The sequence below is a fragment of the Pleurodeles waltl genome, chromosome 5 (assembly GCF_031143425.1).
Source record: "Pleurodeles waltl isolate 20211129_DDA chromosome 5, aPleWal1.hap1.20221129, whole genome shotgun sequence".
Taxonomy (NCBI): Eukaryota; Metazoa; Chordata; class Amphibia; order Caudata; family Salamandridae; genus Pleurodeles; species Pleurodeles waltl.
The window spans coordinates 1400501323-1400523281 of record NC_090444.1 but is presented as its reverse complement, the minus strand read 5'-3'; the positions used below and the strand labels follow the sequence as shown (position 1 = coordinate 1400523281).

The window sequence follows — 21959 nt, the reverse complement described above, 5'->3', positions numbered from 1 at the left end:
GCATTGCCGCCGGCTCTATTACGAGCCGGCTGCAATGTTGATGTGACATTTCCGCTGGGCCAGCGGACGGTAACACTGTTACCATCCGCTGGCCCAGCGGAAATGTCATAATAGGGAGACAGAAATACCGCCGGCAATGGCGGTATTCTGTCTCCCGCGGCCTCTGCGGTCTTTTAAAAAGACCGCCGAGGTCGTAATGACCCCCTTAGTCTTTGTTTTTATATTATTGAGATTTTTCTGTCCTCCCCATACAAAACAACATAGTAGAAACGTGTTGCTTTATCTCTGATTTATCCGTTGGATCAGTCACACTGCAACCAATAACCACCCAAGGACACAGTATGGCCGCTCTTGCTCAGGTACTAGTTGCTATAGTGTGCATCCCTGTGGGCTTAAAACAGGTAAACCATCCAGTGGGCCAAAGATTAAACCTATTGGCTCTCACCCCAGTGAGAGTTTAAAGGAGACATCTGCTTTATGAAAAGTGGTTAAATATCTAGCCTATCAACCATGAGGGATGACCATATTTAATGGGCATGGGGATTAATTTGTGAGTTTCAAGTTCAATTTGAAAAAATGGAAATGATTTAAGAGAGAACATCCCCCCTCTTCAAATTGATGGGAATGAAGTCCAAATTCACTCCAGCATTAAAAATGTGCAAAATGTTCTTTGATTTGAGCACAAAAAATGCTGCAGATGGCTTACAGCCTCTCCGTTGACAGCTCAGCTCCATGAAAAACATTAACTTTCTTGTGATTTAAAAATATGAATGATTTAGAGATTAGCATATATCAATGATCAGTTTTTAATGCCTAGAATTGTCACCACTTTAAATCGACTTCTGAAGAACGTTAGTCTGCAATTTGTTAGTGCCAAATAAACATATATGAAAAATACTAAACTTTTTGACCCCACGATGCGCCTAGAATTCTCCATCTCTTCCACGGTTAGAGCGTCCAAACACCAGCTACTCAACGTACAGTGCAGCTAATTTGCCCTCCCCTCAATTCCACGTCACCAAGACATCGTAAAAACACTTATCATTATTACTTTTGATTACTATCAACCAACTGCTCTTGCCTCTTTTAAAATATTAAACCACTCTCTTTGACAAAGTTATACGAGTACTTTTTCATCTTTCACACACACTGATCCACCTCTTTTTACTGACAACAGACAGGTTGCCTATTTGCCAGTGCCCCTTCCATGCCCCTCACATTGATTTTCAGAGAATTTCATGTTTTAGTGGCCTTGCATCTTGATAATTCCCTCTTTTGAGACCAATGCCCACTTCTAACCTCCATCTGCAGTTTCCAAAGTACTCTGGCCCTTTCCAGGGTTGCGGTGGCGGTTGGTCCACATTATGACCGTCAGCACCGCCACTTTTCCATCACTGGACAGACTGGCGGTGATAACGGTCCTAATCCGCCAGGGCAGCACTGCAAGTAGCGCTACTATAGGGATTACGACTCCCCTCTTCGTCAGCAGTATCATGGCAGCAGCACCACCATGAAACAGCTGGCAGAGACGAGGGGGCCACAGTGCATGGGCAGTGCAGGCACCCCCGGCCAGCCTTGTCGCAAAGTTCACTGTCTGCTTTGCAGACAGTGAACTTTGCAATGGGTGCTGGTGCACCCTATGCACTACAGCATTGCTGCCGAAACTCTGTTTCTGCCCACTGACCCAGCAGAAAACTCATAATTGGGCCAATGGGGAGGCGGCCACACTGGGGGCAACCTACCCATCGGGACTTTGACAAACTGGCTTTTCCCTCCGCCGAAGTCGTAAGCGGCCCTCTGCGTTTAGACCCTCTTCTACTCAGGCCACCTACCTGACCACACACCCTACAACACCACTGTATTGGATTTCATTAGCATTCTCTACCTACCTGCTTGGGAGATGCCTCTCAGATCATGTCATCACCATCAAGGGCTCTTAGTACCGATGTTTACTGATATCCTCAATGGCCCTCATTCACTTCAGGGCCAGAAATGTATTTATGTTTTTTTCCTGCTGTCTCGCCTACCTTCTCCATTACTTCACTAAATGGTCTATGTAACAATTCAACATGCATATTCGTTCTGTGTGCCGTGACTTGTTGCTATGTACAGTGTGTGCATCCGAAATGTTCTTGTCAATCTGCTAATAAGTAAATAAATACATTTTCAGAAATCACTACTGTCAGAGAATTATCAAAAACATTCAGGAATGTATGGCTACATTGTCTGTGTCTTCTCTTAGCACACATACCTTGTTTTCGGTCACATGTAAGTGTCTGTCCAAGACATTTTAAAATACTTAAACCCTTTTGTGTCTGATAAACATGACATCCATTCACTGTTGATTACCTTTTTCATGAAAATATACCTGACAAAATTTCTTCCAAGCCTCCTCACTTACAGTTTCATATTGTGCCTTCCAATATTAGGAGTACACCTCCACCGATACAGTGGCGTAACAAAACTTGAGGGGGCACCCTGCAAAGTACCTGGACAGGGCCCCTCCCCCCTGGACCCAGTCGCGGGCCTGCCGCCCATGCAGAGCGTACTTTGGTGAGGGGGCCCCCTAGGGCTCCACCCCCACACCCCCCACACCACAGGGACTGCGGGGGCTTTGTTACGCCAGTGCACTGATACAGGAATACTACTTGTTTCTTGTTTACTTTGTTTAAAGAATACAAATATTTTGATTATGTTATCACCAAGGGAGTAGCCAGAAAAATAAAATACCCCCCTCCACACCTCCCTTTGAACGACATGGAATGAAACGTCCTAGCTAAGTGAGCATTGTAAGTGGGCATTGTTCCCCAGAGGGAGAAGCTTTAGAATGGTGCATTTTACAGCATGATTTGTAAAGAATGTGGTCAAAACTGCACATTTACCAGCATTGACTTATTTCTTTGATTTGTCTTTACATTTTTTCTCTTTCCTACTTTCTAATTATTTCTTCCCTCCCTTTTCATTCTCCTCTCATTTTGTTTTTCCATCTTTCTTTTGTACGGTCTGTTCTTCTTGCAGGTGTCTTTTCAGCTTTTTGTCCTTCTTTACATTCATGTAAAATGTTCCTTCCTGCTTTTCATCGTTTCTTTCTTTAGTCCCATTCTCACATTGTTGTTCCTTCCTCTCTTTGCATCATCCTCCTGTCCTTCCTTTGCTCCCTTTCTCACCCCTCTTTCTTCTTGAATTCCTTCCATTTGCTAATTATTTATTTTCTTTCCATTCACCTCCTTTCCACCCGTCTCTCATTTCTTTGTTCCATTATTTCATTAAATTATCTTCTTTCCATTTGTTCTTACCTCCCTTTTTTATTTGTTTCTTTCGTTTTTCTATTTGCTATCCCTTTTTCCAAATTTCATTATTTTCGTTCCTCTCCTCTTCTTTTTCCCTTCCCATCCTTCTCTCCATGTTTCCATTCTTCTTTTGTGCCTTCATTCCATCTTACTTCCTTTCATGTTTCCTTCTTTCATATTTGCATTCTTCTTTCTTCCTTCAAGCAGTTTCAATGTATTTGCCTCTAACTTATTTTTTCTTTTATATTTAAAACATTTATTTTCCTTTCTGTCACCATTATAAGATTTTTTTAGCTCCTCCACCCCTTCCCCATCCCACAGTGGTACCACAGTAATTTATTCTTCCAGAATCTACAGGTCTTTCCTTCTGCCTTGCATTGACCTTCAAGCCAGAGATGAAAGTTAAGAAGGAACATAAAACAGTTTAGTTTGTCTCAGAGCCCCCCCCCCCCCGAACCCGCTTATGCTGGCACAGCGGTGGCTTTTTTTATTTATAGGTCATCCCTGTTCCTGACTTGCTCCTTTCATAGCATTGTTCAGGTCTCGCTTCAGCCGGCGCATGTGCTGTCACTTGTGAGATTTTTTTAAAGGGCCTGGAGCCTGATCACTCCTTGCAATTTGTTGGCTTCATCCTCACTCTCATTTCTTTTCTTTTGATTGGTCAGCAGCAACTGTTTTATTTCCATGTTGCTCTCTCCCTACAGATGTTTTTGGGAGGATTTTGGTTTTATCTTCTTTGGATTCGACACCCACACACACAATCTTTTGTAAATAAAACTTTAAAACGTTGTTTCAGCGTGTGCTTCGAAAATTAATCACTCGCATGCCAAATTAAAGGCAATCTTGCGGCAAATCAGACCTATATTTGCATTAAATTTATTGCGTTCATTTGCACTATAATTTGCAGGTGCAACGTTACTTTTAATTCTGAGGGCGCATGATTTACTTCTAAAACGTGCACTTAAATGAAGACTTTAGAGCTCTTGATTTTCTTTGAAAACACGAACCTAAATACACTTTTTAAATCGTAGTGCGAGAAAATTATGCTTCTGTCACTGCAAGGTAAAGAATTTATTCAGGCCTCTCTCTCCTAAATGAGCTTTATGTCCAGCTTGTTGATTTCCAGTTGAATACCTTTTGGAGGAACAGTTTTATTCGCACTTAAAATCACATTCGCTTCACAAGCCAGTTCAGTTTTCAATTTGATAACTACCTGCAGCATGCATACTGCTAATCAAATCACCTTGATTGACTGTTTCTTTTGCCAAATGAATGGCTTCAAAAATTGATGCAACCACACCTTTCGTCCACAAAAGAGCCTTTTAAATTAGACAAAGAACACAAAGAGAACACAAACAAAACCGACTACTAGAATGCTACAGCTTGTTTAGTCGTACCAGAGTTCCTCAATTAAAAAAAAATGCTACTCTTGGAAAGGCACTTCTCTTTTTTTGTGCAAACCAGGATATGATAAAATGGAAGCTGCGTATGTCCCATTCATCGAGCACCATACGATGTACCTAGACAGGGTGACTGCAACAAGATGATGTGAAAAAATGTACAGTGCTGGTCATAAACGCCACACACAAATGGGGGATCAGGAACTCACCTGAGAGCCACAATAGAGTTTGAAGGTCAGCATCCCTCAATCAATCACTGTCTGTAAAAGATCATACCAGAATCTGCATTCAAATTGATGGCTGAGTCCGTGAGCATATCTGCTGATCCACTTTTTTGACTAGTGAGCATGCCATTTTAAGAAAACAACTGACTGCCAGGGTGATGTTTCCTTACCTGCTATTCACATCATTTATTTTATACAATTTTAATTTATGGTTAGATATTTTCTGATGGCTCAAGTTGTTTTTTCTATTGGGTAGGTGCACTTTGGTCTGCCATAAACATTTTGTTAGAGGGAGATTAAAGGTAGGCTGCTTATATTTTGTCAAACGGATTGATTAAACAATAAAGTATAAAACGTTTTTACGCTACTAGAGCATCACATATGTTTTGTTTTTTCTTTCTTTGATGCAAGGGATCCCCGCCGGTTTATAAGGGAGTATACTGATGCCATAGACGTTTTAGAAGAATTGCTTTTTTTCTCAGTATGTCTCTAGTGACAAGGCATGTATACAAAAACAGCAATTATCCTAAACAATTATCACAGGAACTTGAGTAGATCAGCTTCCAAGTATTCAACTACCCGAAAGATTAAAAGTAGCCATTTTGTAAAATTCCACTATTTTGAGTGAGCTTACCACTTGAGTTCAAACTATAGTACGAACTAGAATAGAGCTAGAAGTAAGATAGGAAATTAAGGAAACGCTGTGACATTATTGTCGTGATACGCATGCCAAAGCCGGACACAAGTGCATCAAGATTGGTTTGCATTATCCAATAGCAGTTTATTGTCTTACGGTGGTTGTGTTTGTTTGACATAAATATCTACTTGCTCCATAGGGTGTATTATCTGCTGTAAAGGCCTTGGACACCATCACACTGTTTAGTGAGCTGACCCAAGTCATCACAATCCTAGTGTAGATAACCCAAGCCATCACAGTCCTAGTGCAGTTAACCCATTCCCACCAAGTATGGAACGCCCATTGTCCATAGTTATTCCAGTGACATGTCACTATTTCTGAAGTTATAGATATCGGAAGGGCAAGAGAGTGTCTTTTTCTTCCAGACAGTATCCTTAGCCAAAAGTCACAACTCACAGACAAGACCATGGCGTACTTAGGACCCAAGCACTTGGAATAGGTTATTATTTTTTCATGCCAGTCCAAAAGGATTCAAAATTTGAATATAAAAACATGGGGTAGCTTAAGTCACATTTCTCCTGTCTTCAGTGCCAACATGTAGCTGTGTCTATTAGCCCTGCCATGAACATTTCATAAGGTGTCCAGCGTAATGTTACTACCAGTTCAATAAATGATTCGTATTTTTTATTTTTTCCTTAACTTTTCTTAGCTTATAGTGTGAGTACTAACAGCACAATGGTTCCTATAACAAAAAGATTATTCCTTGTTTACACGGTTGATTATTATAATCGTTGTTGTTATATCACACTAAGCGAAGATCCATTAGGTGAAATATGCACACAAGTGCTTATTGGTTTTTGCGATTAATGATTAGAAATGCTCCGATTTAAATACACATGTACCTCTACTTCACTGTATCTAGATGTCAGTTTTTCAGTCGGAGAACTGAGCATAATATAACCCAGATATTAAAACATAAAGGCACTCGCTAGCCCTTCCTTTGTGTTTTATAACAAAGTTTTCTTTGGTAAAGTTAGGTGTCGCTGTGCTTCTGTGATGTAACCTGACAGCATGTGGAAAGACAGTTTCTCTGATTTCTGGCAGATTTTTTACTTGAAGTTTAATATCAAATACTAATAAAACGTATCTTTACATAGCGATTACTACCAAGGGGTTTTCGGTTTCACAGCGCTGTGATTAACAGGTGTTAACTTTATCCAACTGAATAACACTATATTCACTATTTTAGAAAGAGTGCAAGAATAAAGGGGTATGCTAGGACGAGAACCTATAAATACACGTGGAACAACACAAGTGAGCTCTGTGGTGGTAATAATATCCAGGTCGGTTATCTGGAATAATTAGTTTATTTTATATATGAACTAAATTGACCTTGTATGTTTTAACAGTGGGATTTCAGGAAGGCAAATTTGAATGTATCAACCAAAAACATCACACATGTTCAGGCTAAGTTGTCGACTACAGGCCATGCTGCAATCGAGCACTGGCCCACAAGCATGATAAAAGAAAACAGTTTCACACATAATTAAATGTCACTTGTCAAGCCTGCCTTATGGTACTCAAAAAGACATAGCTAGAAAAATTAAGAAGCTTATATATATATATATATATATATATATATATATATATATATATATATATATATTCAATGAAATGTTTAATCTCATATAGTTTGGTATTTTCTTACCTCAACCATTGGTTTTTCATAAACATCCTCCCCCAAGGATTTGTCTTTGGACAGGAGCGCATCCCTGTGCAGGACTCGCAGGACATCCTCTGGGGCTGAAAACCCATAGTGAGCTTCTAACACTTGAGGTTTGGTTTTCTCTGTCTTCAGCATGTGAATCACATCATCTCTGGCCTATAGGAATTCAAATCAAGGACATTAGACAGGCAGCTAGCACCAAACAATGTCAGCTTGTCAGACAATACTGTGACATAAAACCAATTTGTAATATAAACAGAAATATGTTTCCTCCATGTGGTAATTTTACTATGGGAATACTACTTTGAAAATAAAAACAGTAAAATTGTCTTGATCCAACCGTTAAAGCACAATATAACCGTTTGCATTTCAGAAAAAAAGCAATTGTTTAGACAAACCACAGAGGAAGAAAGGTTGACGCAGAGCAACCACTGAAGAAGGGATCCCTCACCTATCTTCAACCTTCAGTTGGCACCCATCGTTGGTTTTAAAACACCCGACTTCACCTTCACACGTACTCCACTTCACCTTCAAGCAGAGTCTGTTCTTCAACAGTCCCGACACACAGCCAGGTGTACAGAGCAAGAGACAGAAAAAACATCGCTCATGTGCTGGTTGATCTATAACAGCAGTCAAGTTGAGATGTGCAGTCTGAAACTTTAGGATTTGGCAATCCAGGAAAAGCAGACAGAGGTCCAATACGGCTTCTTGGTCAGGCTCTGTTTTTGACCACAGCACCAGTCATGTAACTCATACTTCTGATCTAATTTCTCACACCCCTCAACACAAATTTCAGGTTTTATAGATTTTGTAGCATGGTCATGCTGAATAGCTGTAGAACAGATTAACTCTCCTTTGCACAATTAATCCTTTTATGTAAGTTCAGTCATGAAGGGCTACAACCTCAGCTCTTTATGCAGTTTAAGGCTTCTCTGCCTCTTCTCCAGGGAACGTTCATCTATTTTGCAGCAATGCATAACTATTCTAATTACATTTCCTATTACAGACCCAAGTTTTGAATGATAGGTTTAGTAAAAGAAAACGAGCTTTAACTAACCACTTAATTTCCCAAACCACCTTTTCCCTACTGTCAATTATCAAACCACCGTGTCTGCTAAGTCTAAGCATGTTTTTACTGTCAAGGTGGCCCAGCACTTGCTTTCTCATTTTCACAAGCTCCATCCATGTGCATCTAGGCCACTGCTTTCATTTACTACTTCATGTGACAAATGCACTTCCAAGATGGAGACCACATAATGTATTCCTCAGTCTACTCATGGTTCTTATTCCCTAAGCTCCTTATCAGTTTACCTATAATATGTTGTCTAGCTGATATTAAATTATAACTCCTCAAATGAATCGAAATGCATACAAATTCCACTATGGCTGATCTTCAAACTTCCACGAGATTCAAAAAATCATTCCTCCTAATAGAAATGCACTAAATCCCTGGATCAACAACTGTACAAGTCAGCACAGTTCATAAACGAATTACAGAAAATCTCGTTCAGCCTCTTTTACCAGTTGCCAAATATAGGGGGTCATTCTGACCCCGGCGGTCTAAGACCGCCGGGGCCAGGGTCGGCGGGAGCACCGCCGACAGGCCGGCGGTGCCCCGCAGGGCATTCTGACCGCGGCGGTTCGGCCGCGGTCAGAAGAGGCAAACCGGTGGTCTCCCGCCGGTTTACCGCTGCCCTTAGAATCCCCCATGGCGGCGCAGCTTGCTGCGCCGCCATGGGGGATTCTGACACCCCCTACCGCCATCCTGTTCCTGACGGTTCGCCCGCCAGGAACAGGATGGCAGTAGGGGGTGCCGCGGGGCCCCTGGGGGCCCCTGCCGTGCCCATGCCAATGGCATGGGCACGGCAGGGGCCCCCGTAAGAGGGCCCCGAAAAGTATTTCAGTGTCTGCTAAGCAGACACTGAAATACGCGACGGGTGCAACTGCACCCGTCGCACCCCTGCAACTACGCCGGCTCAATTCTGAGCCGGCGTCCTCGTTGCAGGGGCATTTCCTCTGGGCCGGCGGGCGCTCTTTTGGAGAGCGCCCGCCGGGCCAGAGGAAATGTCTGAATGGCCGCCGCGGTCTTTTGACCGCGGTGCGGTCATTCAGCGGCGGTACCCTGGCGGACGGCCTCCGCCGTCCGCCAGGGTCAGAATGAGGCCCATAGTGTTGCAGGCCCTCAAAACAAAGCTGTGCTGTGATTCACACGAATTTATTCCAAAGTTCCAGCACATTTAGAAGTATGTACAGATGCAGTAGTAGCAGACTATGAGATGACTGAAATGCAGGTTAAATGTTTGATGGGAATTAATACATTTTAAATACCTTCAAACCATAGGTCATAATTACCACCTTCAAAATAAATATAAAAACGTTTGATATAGCCAGTGACAATTTGTGAGTGATACACTTAAGTCACTCAATCACACATTTCAGCCATGGACTAATTTTGCCCATGGAACACTGACAGTAAAGAATTTTATGATGCACTGCTATGGCCCGGTCCCACAATTGCTCTTGTGGTTTATCATTTACACTTCTTTCCCTGCTATGTAGCTTGGCTCTAGTAGCTTCTATGCTTCCATCGCAGTTGACTTCCATTTTTAATTTTGTCATTTCTGGACCCAACCATGCTTGCACACTTCTTGCACCCCCTTTATTTACATTGTGATTACACGCCAAACCTTGTCATGTTTCATAAAACCACAGCTGGGTACGAACTGATTTACTAGAGGCAGGTTTAGTATTTTTAAACAATTCGTAAATTAACTAACGTACATTCTGTTGGCTGGAAGTCTGCAGCGGTGCAACGTGGAATTTCATGTGTGAAAATGTAAAATCTCCTTTATTGGTTTGATAAAAGCTTAGAACGAATTAATTCTTGGAGAACTCTGCAGAATACTTAGCTAGTTCACTGCTACACCAATTAGAACTAACCACGATCATATTATTATCAATGGTTTAGCATGACCGTAACCATATTTATACTTTAAAAGAAGGTCATTGATGGATGGGCTTGCCAGGTTCCAAGAAGGCAACATTGTCTTGGTGCTCTCGTCTGAACTTCCAATTGTTTGTAACGCCATCACGTCTCCAGAACACGTGGCTTTTCTATGGTGAGAGAAATGAATAGGGAAAACCAGTGAGCCTGTGTTTGGGCTATAACGAGGCCTTGTGTTGGCTGACTGTTTAGGTCTGCCTTAACCTTCCTGGGGTTTGCATTTGAGCAACACAGTCTGAGCAGAAACGTACAGTGCTGGTGGTGATGTCTTCACATCTGAGTCCTGACATAGAGACACATATCAGTACAATAAGCACTGGGAAAGCAGCACCCTGCGCACAGTTCGGAGGGCAGAATCCTCCCCGGTAAGCACTGATGCTGGAGCATGGGACTGAAATGGAGGAGTCAGGTTCTTTCTTATGGTCGTTGTTGGTGATGCCATTTTGTGGTGTGAGCAAGAATTTCCTTCCTGCCAAAGCTATGGTTTTCCTTCCCTGTCTATAAGTCCCTAAAGATGGGTGCATTTTGGCTCACTACCAAAGCTGAATCACTTACCGAGATATCATCACAGGAGCATTGTTTGCCTTAAGCTTGTGACAAATACAAGAAGGCATATCTTGAAGGCGTACAAGGGAGGTGCCTAGAATAATGTTATATTGTCTGACATAAATATCATGTCCTAAATATGTTTTTCAAAACTATTGCCACACCGAGTGTCACCAAAGGGTGAACGTCTAACACTTTGACTTTTAAAGGCAGAATATGTTTTGCTTGAGAAAGACACAGTTACAAATATGATGTAAAAAGGTCTACATAATACAATAACCCATCTACCTGCAGAGCCTTACATGTAAAATAGCTATCAGGGCCGGCTTTAGGGCAGTGCATCTGCTGCGGCCGCACTGAGCGCTGACCTGGAGGTGGGGGGCCTGACCTCAGGAGGGGTGCTGTGTTTAGCAGTAACATAAGATTTAAAATAACCTGCTGTAGAGTTTCTTGTGCATCCAGCTTTCAGACAGCAATAAAGATGTCAAGATAACTCTTGTAATTAATGCTCCTTCTAGAGAGAGGGAGATTGGAGTTTTGTCTAGTGGCAGTTTTGACTTGAGAGAGGAGCTATGGAGAGTTGAGGGGAACTTTTGCCGGGTAGTAGTGAGGAAATCCAAGAAGGAAGTCAGAGGATGCGACAAAAAAGATTATAGCACCAGGGTCACCAGGGCTAAGGCCGGCCCTGATAACAATACCGCTGCTGTTAAGCTAATAAACTACATCCTAGAGTCCTTGTGGAGTATTTATGTTGGCCCTTGTTCTAGATACAGTGTTGTGTGAAGGCCATCAAGGAGATAAATAAAATATTGCATGTACAAATGCACTTAGAACCATCAGATAAAACATATAATATATTTCACTTTTTCTGCTAATAAAACTGTTGTCACTCGAGGAAAATAATGACCACATTTTAACCCTGAATGCAAGAACTTTTTGTAAAGGATGTTGTATAACTATATTCTGTTATGTCATTTTTAGACCACAGCCTAACAGACAGCACAGCTGTCTGGTTTTCTATAGACATTTTGAGGACTTCGAGAATGTTGACCTAGGAATGCATTCCACCTTTTGATTACTATTGACTTTGTGGTTTGTAACTCACATGTTCTGGCTTTCTATTTGCTGGCTTTATTTGCTTTAGGCTGTCCAGGTTCAGCTAGTACCTCCCATTGCCTAAACCGTGTTTACTTTATTCTTCCACAAGCTCCCTTTCTGTAAACAGGCCTTTATATCTTGGTGTTATCTTGCACATTTGCTGTCCATCGAAAGACTGAGGTGAACTGTCAGGTGCTGTCTTCCTAGGGCGCTTGTTTATTTAGCTTTCTCTGACTTCAAAGTGAGAGGATTTATGTGACAATCTTGCTTTATGCTGGGGATCTGAAAGAGTTTGTTTCTAGCACACGACAGCATTTGAATGAACTGTGTAAGTATTTCAGAATATATCAGAATTAGTATCCAAATGACGCACATTTATTGCTATTTCTGAAGTGTGTTGGAAACAAATAATTTAATATGATCAAAACAAATCATTTCACTGGGTGATGCAATTCCCACACATTTTCGATTGTGCACTGCACAATTGTATTACTAAAACTGTATGTCTGTGCAAATGTAACACCCATTTCGGTTGAAAATGTGTTGCCTGTAATGGCAGTGCACTACCATACCATTCTCTGTTGTATGCCAATCCACTCTACTCTCAGGGCTTGGAAAATCATAAAAATGTTACTAGACCTGCAGGTCGAGTAATTTAAATAATCTTCTCGACCTAACTGTAATGTACTTGACCCGTAAACGAGTCTCAAATTGTGTGATCCTGGGCAAATAGTTTACAGAGTCACCTTTTTCTTAATTCTCACATATGATTGCACCTTCAAATATGTGAGCACAGCGTACAAAAAAACTATTTTGTTTGATTAAGTAAACTGAAGTTGCTGCATGCATCATAAGAATCTAGCCCACATACCCATGAGGTCTAACCCACATAACCTAGGACTTCTTCTAATTTACTAACAACATTGCCATCAGAGCAGGAGTGTTTCTCAGTTTGTTCAAACACTCTATTTTAATAAATATATTACTAAACCATGATGTGGTAACATATTGTCATCTACACACAGTAACTCTCCGTATAATGTCTAAAAACCTCTCCACTAACTTGCAGCTTTACTGATAAAACTATATAGTGTATTAACAATCTGTGAAAATTGGGTTTCAGAAAACATATTGCTCATCAACAAGTAAAGTATTCTGATTTGTTTTCATTCTATTAAAATATTTTTTCATCACACAGAAATATAAAAAAGGCTTTCACAACTATTGAGATATATTTTGAAATGTTTGCACAGTTGACTTAGTCATTTAAATGTTGTGTGTTAGTAAAAAGCTGACACCCTATCACCTTTTGTTTTACATTTTAAGCAGCAGGTCCCATAGTTCACCTTACAAAGTACTGGAACTCTGCAGTCAGAAAGAAAATTAATTGTAAGAAAAACTGACTTTTGACCTCAGTCTGTGAACACAGAGCAAATGTGACTTATCAATTTGAAAGGGATTGATAAGCATGTGTGTATCTGGAAACACTGTTGGCGCCAAATCTGTATCTAGGTATAATACATCGGACAAATAACACAGAAGGTCATATGCAGGATTCTGCAACATAAAAGCAGAATCAAATGTAAAACAGTAGGAGCACCATTAGTGGAACACTATGAAGCAATGCAGCATAAATGTGATGATATGAAATGGCAAATTGTGGAACAAATCACTTTGTGACCGAGGGGTGGGGACAAAGACTATGGGGGTCATTACAACCCTGGCGGTACAAGACCGCCAGGGCAGTTATGACGGAAGCACCGCCAACAGGCTGGTGGTGCTTCACAGGTCATTACGACCGCGGCGGAAGCACCGCGGTCGCACCGCCGGGGCCGGCGGTTTCCCGCCACAATGGCCCTGGCGGTAGTAATCCGCCAGGGCAGCGCTGCCCAGGGGATTACGAGTCCCCCTACCGCCAGCCTTTTTCTGGCGGTACGGGGAGTTGCGGGGCCTCTGGGGGCCACTGCACTGCCCATGCCACTGGCAGGGCCCCGTGCATCTTTTCACTGTCTGCATAGCAGACAGTGAAAAGCGCGACGGGTGCAACTGCACCCGTCGCACGGCCGCAACACCACGGCTCCATTTGGAGCCGGCCCCTGTGTTGCCCCTGTGTTGCGGCCGAGATCCCCGCTGGGCCGGCAGGCGGAAACTAGGTTTCCACCCGCCGCCCCAGCGGGGATCTCCAAATGGCCGCGGCGAGGGTGCGGCCGCATGCGGTCCGATCTTGGCAGGCGGCTTCAGCCGCCCGCCAAGGTCATAATGAGGGCCTATATCTTGACTAAGCGGGAATTATTCTGGATGGAAAAATGTGGCACCATTAATGAAGGATTAAATACCATAGAAGGTTGGCGTCACGCCTCCCTATAACCTTACATTATCCCAGTATCCTTCGTAGTCTTCCTACAGATCTGGCACCAACAGTGTCTTCAGATACACACACGCTTATCACTCCCTTTCAAATTGATATGTCCATGGTATACAGCTACACACACTTTTCCGTCCTCTACAATTCCACATACAGATGATCACCTATGAGGTATCTCCTTATGCACTGGATTTATATATTGTTGAGTCCCTACTAATAACCCACGACAATACAATATACCATTCGCATTACACATGCCCACACGGGACCCCCTAGAGATGAGCCTTCCTCTATTAAATATACTTCGCCTTGAGACATCACCTTTTGCATTATACCTTTGAGCCAGAGTGGCGATTACCCCTGCACATAACACATGCCCTTTCAGACGCTAAATAGATGAGCCTGCCACCATGAGATGCAGGTAGCCATAATATTCTTAATGAGCATGATTTAGACTGAGACCATCCACGTAGTCCTGATATACGATCTCCGAATTACATAGATTTTTACCCGCATAGGCTACCTTCTTTGCACATTAAACCGAACATATGCACAATTTCTCGTCACGCACATTGTGCTGGACCAGAGAGGGAACTGACTTCATTCCCCTACCACTGGTCCGCGCGCGCAGCTCGCAATACATGCTGCCGGCGGACCACATGGGGAATTGCACTCCCCTGATTGGCCCTTAGACGGACCAAAGGTAGGTGCGCTTGCTCCATTTAACATGGATGCTTTTCTTTTTAAGCCGATACGTCGTTTGAACGCGCGGCTTGAAATTAATATCCCCGGCTACACGAGTAGACGTCCATAGACAAAATACAAGTAAGTGTTCGCACACTCAGCCCGATTGAGCTGTTTTACCCTCAGAAACCTATACTAAGGCCACTTCTATTGTTACAGATTCCGTGAGCCTCCAGCCAACATTATTGTACGGCTGACTTGCAACTTAATTTTACTGACAGTACCCTACAGAGAACTGCATATCCTGGATTGACAGCCACATCTAACACTGTACATTGAAAAACAGGGCACAATTATATATATTATATATCCCCACTAGGAAGACGTCTCTGATCAGAAGACCATAATCCTTCACTGAAATCCCTAGGTGAGTGCTTATCCCTAGCCCCACCGCCAAATTTATTTGGACTGATTAATTAGGCCCTTTATTAATATGGATATTTACATTACCCTTAGGCGCTACCGAACAGAAAATATCCCCAGTCCTGATGATGACCCACTATTGATTTATGTCTACATATTGGGTCGAAACGTCGACATGATATTGAATGTGGATTAAAATTGTAAACAAATTCTATGTGACTTCAGGGATTCCTGGATTGACGGAGCCTTTAGAAGTCTATATTGTTCTTAAACCACCTTCTGTATATATTGTATATAACACCATCACTTCCTTTCACAATATTCACTTTCACTGTGTTTTTACAATTAGGAGCACCTACCATCACAAGTACAATCTTCTCTTGTCTTAAAAAATGTACAATACATGCTGCTAAATCGCTCAAAAAAGTAATAAAGCATAATTAACGTAACATAGATTGGATATACGTAATTGTCTACTCATTATCTTACCGTGGAAGTCTAGGAGTACTTCCCCCTTGCATTGACCGTACATCATGTACTTTTATTAGAATTTATTGGCCCTGGGGGATGTGATCCCCAGAGCCATGAAAAGGCTGAGGGAGGGGAGGCACATGCCCTTTCCCCATTAAAAAGTAAATAATCCCCTCCCCAGGGGATGGGATCCCTAGGGTGTCCAAATGGTTGGGGGAGAGGGCCTCACACCCACCTCCCCATAATAAACAAATAAAATAATAAAAAATAAATAGCAGTGAATGTTAAAGGACTGGGGTAGCAGTTAATTTCACATTAAATGCTCCATTTTCAAAGCACCTCGTAATGCCCCACAGTAAACATTTTTGAGGCTTGTGGTGACCTTGTATGGGCAGGTGCACCACTAAGCTTTTTTAATGTTGTAGGGGGCTGCAGGGAGTACAGCAGGCCTCCTAACAACATCTAAAAGCAATGCAGTAAATCATCTGGGTTATTGAATCAATGGCTCCAGGACAGATTACCATCATTTTTAAAGCACTCTGATCTGGTACTGTATGCTCTTCAACTGGAGTGTAAGCACCCCTTGTTGTTGGTTCTATGCCTGCATTGTATGGCCTCATAAAAGGTTTAAACATATTAATTTTTGTAATGCTTTATTGAAAATATTGTGTGGCATCACTATTGTTAAACATTGCGATGCTTGAATTTATAAAATATACATTTGACTATCATTATCAGTGACTATTTAAGAAAGACAATAGGTCTGCTTCATCTATGTTGATGTGTCAACCCCTTGACAAAGCTAATAAGCCTATTTTTTTATTTTCTTGTTCTGACCCTTTTAAATGAACTAAACCACTGAAATTCACCAGTTATATTAATCTCAAGTAAATATAACATGTGCCCATGCACTGCTAATTACCTCACATATTACATTACTCATGACATATTCTATGACAACATCGATAACATCAATGCACCATGTGAAATTAAATCATTGATGACAAAACTAGGCATGATGGGGGCACAAGTATATATAGGAGGCTGGGCTGGTTTGTAGTGGGTACTTACACCTTATACCAGGTACAGTTATCCCTTATTAGTGAAATGTAGTCAGTGTCTAGAAGCCAGGCTCTCTAGGGGTAGTGTGGATGAGCAGCCAAGGCCTAAGTAGGAGACATGCAAAGCTCATGCAATACCACTGTAGTCACACAGTACTCACACACATGAAAGAAAATACTCAGTGTTACAAAAACAAAGGTACTTTATTTTGGTGATACAAATGCCAAAAATACCTTAGAGACTATACTCCCTTAGGAGGTAAGTAATATACACAGTATATACACTAGAATGCAGAATTAACTGTGAAAACAGTTAGAAAAAAGTGCAAATCACAATAGTTAAAAATGGGTCGGGGGAACACAAACCATATACTAAAATAGTGGAATGCGAAAGTCGGTTTCCCACCTAGGCAAGTGTAGTGTGTAGATGGGCGTTGGGAGTATTAGAAAACACCAAAGGTAAGTAATAGAACCCACTCCAAAGTGGAAAACAGGAGTAAATCACAGTAACTTTCCTAGAACACACAAGACCACGAGAAGGAAGATTATGCAAGAACCAGAAGAGACTGCAAGACACCAACGATAGATTCCTGGACCTGAAGACCTGTGGAAGAAGGGGACCAAGTCCAAGAAGCACTGAAGAGTCCAGGGAGAACAGGAGCCCCTGCTACCCTGGATGAAGGTGCAAAAGAAGAACCACAGGTGAAGAACAAGAAGACAGATGAGGGTTCCTGGTTGGTGCAGATGATTGCAGACTGGTTTGCATAGCTGGATTCCACCAACAAGCCTTGGCACGTGCAAAGCTCACGGTTAGCAGAAAATGGCACTGCCTGGGACCAGGAGGGACCTGATGGCCTCTACCCAGGAAGGTGAAACAGAGGGGGCTCTCAGCAACTCAGAGAGCCATCAGAAGACCATGCAGCGTGCAAAGGCGTCCCACAGCACAGGGACAGAGAAGGTGCAGAAGGAGGCCCATGCAGCACTATGCAAAGGGATCCCACACTGCTGGAGAACCATGCAGGAAGCTGTGCGTCGTAGGATAGAGTGCTGGGGGCTAGAGCTGCAGGGTGCATGAAGAACTTTGTGGAACGATGCCAACAAGCCTTGGCAACTGCAAAACGTGCAGGGGGGTACTGTCTTGCGTGAGGAGGCAAGCTCTTACCTCCACCCTAGTTGGACAGTTGGATGTCTGGACCATCGGGACCACGTCAGTCCACCGCCTGTGTTGCTGGATCCATGCACTTCTTCAGGAGAGGGGTCCCAAGCTAACAGTCATTGCTGCAGAGGGGTGCCTGCTCAAGCAGAGAAGTGACTCTTTCACTTCAAGGGAGAGTTCTTCGTTCTTCTGGTACAGGCTGAAGACAGGCAGTCCTCGGAGGATGCACGACCTGGAAACAGTTGCAGTTACTGGCAGGAGCTGAAGTTAAAATGTTGCAGAAGTCATCTTTGCTTCTTTGTTGCAGTTTGTAGAGTTCCTTGAGGGTCCAAATGCAGTTCCGTCAGTAAGAAGCTGAAGTAAAGGATGCAGAGGATTCCTGCTGGAGTCTTGCAATCCGAATCTGAAGAACCACCCATGAAGGAGACACTAAATAGCCCTAAAAGGGGGATTGGTCAGCTACACAGGTAAGCACCTATCAGGGGAGGGCTCAGACGTCACCTGCTGGCACTAGCTACTCAGATGCTCCCAGAGTGCCCTGCCAACTTGGAATCCAAGATGGCAAAACCCAGGGACACTATGGAGGAGCTCTGAGCACCACCACTGGGGTGGTGATGGACAGGAGAGTGGTCACTCCCCTTTCCTCTGTCTAGTTTCGCTCCAGAGCAGGGACTGGGGGTCCCTGAACCGGTGTAGACTGGATTATGTAAGGAGGGCACCATCTGTGCCCTTCAAAGCATTTCCAGAGGCTCTGGGAGGCTACCCCTCCCATGCCTGTAACACCTATTTCCAAAGGAAGAGGGTGTAACATCCCTCTCCCAAAGGATATGCTTTGTTCTGCCTTCCCGGGCTCGAGCTGCTTGAGCAACAGGAGGGCAGAAACCTGTCTGTGAGGTGGTAGCATCTGGGGCTGCCTGGAAAACCTCAGAAGGCTGTAATGGCAGTACTGGGGTCCTCTAAGGAGCCCCCGGAGTGCATGGAATCATACAACCAATGCTTGCAAAAGCCCTGGGGTATGATTCCAACATGTTTGATACCAAACATGGCCATATTTGAAGTTACCATTGTGAAGCTGTACATAAGTAGTGACCTATGTCCACTGCACCCGTAAAATGGCGTCCCCGCACTCACGAAGTCCGGAAAAATGGTCCTAGACAACGTGGGTGCACCTCTGCTAGTGCAGGGATGCCCTCACACACAGGTACTCTGCACACACCCTTCAGGGTTGGAAGGCCTGACACATGGGTGACTTATAAGTGACCTGGTGCAGTGTAAATGGCAGTGAAAGGGTGCATGCACCATTTCACACAGACTGCAATGGCAGTCCTGTAGAAGCCTTTTCATGGGCTCCCTATGGATGGCAAAAGAAATGCTGCAGCCCATAGGGATCCCCTGGAACCCCAATGTCCTGGGTACCTAAGTACCATATACTAGGGACATATAAGAGGTGACCAATATGCAAATTTTGGGTGAAATACTGGGTTGCCAGTATGCAGTGACAACATTTAGAGGAGAGAGAGCATAAGCACTGGGGTCCTGGTTAGCAGGATCCCAGTGACACAGTCAAACACACTGACATAAGGCAGAAATTTAGGGTAACATGCTATAAAGAGGGGACTTTCCTACAGTATAGTTGCTTTAGGGCAGGAGTTATAGTTACTTGAGAAACTATAACTGGTAAATTTCAGTTTTGTTTGTTTAAAACGGTATGTTTTAACTGACATATTCACCTAAATATAACGTCCGATTAACCTTTTTTTCAACGAATATATATATATACATATATACGTATATATATATATAGATAGATAGATATGTATATGTACATATATATATATTTATATATGTGTATGTAAAATAAAAGAGCTTTCATAGTAACTAGTATAAACAAGCATTTGCAATGCAACGGGTCTCGCATTTCTCCGAGTTAGAGCTATTAGCAGTTGTAAACACAACAGGACTTTTCTTGCCACATTAAATGGAAAAAAAAAGAGCGCGATCGCGCTGCTATAGTTCACTCGTAGCAAAACTGATTGGCAAAAATGCAGAAACTGGCAAAAGTACAATTAACTATGTAACAGGGTCGATGTCATGGAAAGCGCTCGACTTCTGCCAAGTGAGATCGCGCTGCGAAAAAAGATAAAAAGTAGTCCACAAACCGGACGGAAAACAGTGAGCCTTGCATGTTTTCAGTACTTGGTCGCTGCGCTCGAGGAGGGCTAACCACCGGAAAAGGCATGACATATGCATGCCTTCTACTAATGAAAGCAAGCAGATTATAACAGGCAAGCCCACGAACCAATGAAAGACACTGACGTGACATGGATGGGGCTCCGAGCTCTTTTCTAACTCCTAAAGCGTGTGGCAAGCGAAACGCATGCGCTAGCGCATGCAACGCAGGCTCGACCCTAAAAACATATATAAATATATGTAATTATGCAGACATTTATGGGTGTGTGTGTTTGTGTGAGCGAGAGATAAATAAAACTTACTATGTAAGATGCGTTGGAAAGGTAGGCGCACTGTAAAGTAGAATGTAGTAATACATTGCAACATAAGTGTGATCACAATGTAATTTCCGAACTGTAATACACTGTGTTGTAATGACCTGAGTATTCATAGACACAGCAGTTGTGTCCCGAATGGAGGTGCAAAAGAGCCCTGGCAACCTGAGTGTCAAAAAGGAAAACTAAGAATGTGTGGAAGTCAAGGGCACTTACATCAATAGTCAGAATAGAATTTCTGGCCAATGAATCAGGGTATGGAATGGGACAGTTGAGTTGTTTGTTTTTTTCCTTACTCGTTGCTCAGTGTACTGTGTATGTCAACATGAGTAATCAGACTGCCAGCAACTGCTTGAGGGTGCCAGTACAAGGGAATGATGAACAAGAATGCATTATAAGTTACTAGGGGTTTCAAGATAGCCCTGCATCAGAATATACTTCCAGCTACCCATAAGACACATTCTCCTTGTTCATCAATCCCACATCCACATTCAAAGTACATTGTGCATCCTAACTCTTGCATCTATTGAGTACAGTGCAAATGAAAGCTGTGTTTCATTCCTCTTTCAGTCTGACAGATGCACAAAACTATGCTGAGACCTTTACTGAATTAACCCATATGTGCAGGAATCTCTTGTTTACTCTTGGACTTTATTACAGAATCTGCACACACTATTGGGTTCTTTCCACTGTCTTGAGTGTTTATTGTGATTCTTCCCTTTTGCTTGCAACACCTGCACAATTTTTGAGTACTGTGTGTTCACAATGCACTGAGCACTCCTTGCACTAGATTCAATGAATATGTATGCTGCATTGAAATACACATGATGAAGAGAAATCTTGTTACATTTGCTAACTTATTTGGTCATATCTTCCTTGTTGACTTGTTGAACCACATACTACATTTTTTGGAATCGCATAAATGTTGAATTCTGATATATTGTGACACCCATTAGGACAATATTGCAAATTAATGTTTGATACCCCTGTCCTTTGGATGGCTCCTGTGGTCAATACTGGGAAGATTATCTTAAGGTTCAAGTTATCAAATAAATTATTTGTAAAGCATTTTCGCTCCCACCTATCTTTTCCTGCAATAATCAAGGCCATTTAGAAGACAAGAAATGATGCCCAACCAGCAAAAAAGGAGGCAAAATATCTTAATTCCCACCATTCTATCATTTGGATTTACGTGGGTGCTTTCACCGCCCTATTGAGCAGGAACTTTAAAACACATTGGGGGTCATTACAACCCTGGCGGAAGCACCACCAACAGGCTGGCGGTGCTTCCAGGGGGGATTACGACCGCGGTGGAAGCGCCGCAGTTGCACCGCCAGGACCGGCGGTTTCCCGCCACTTTTGTCCCGGCG

At 42.7% G+C, this 21959-nt stretch overlaps 1 protein-coding gene across 4 annotated transcripts in view; it reads right to left on the bottom strand.

Annotated features, from left to right (window-relative positions):
- Positions 1 to 21959, bottom strand: part of FILIP1 (filamin A interacting protein 1) — a 602420-nt gene that overhangs the window by 262140 nt on the left and 318321 nt on the right. For all 4 annotated transcript variants that reach the window (XM_069235665.1, XM_069235667.1, XM_069235664.1 and 1 more), the window contains exon 3: positions 7260 to 7433. In XM_069235665.1, coding sequence (XP_069091766.1) covers positions 7260 to 7433 — 174 coding nt within the window. The remainder of the gene's footprint in view (positions 1 to 7259; positions 7434 to 21959) is intronic.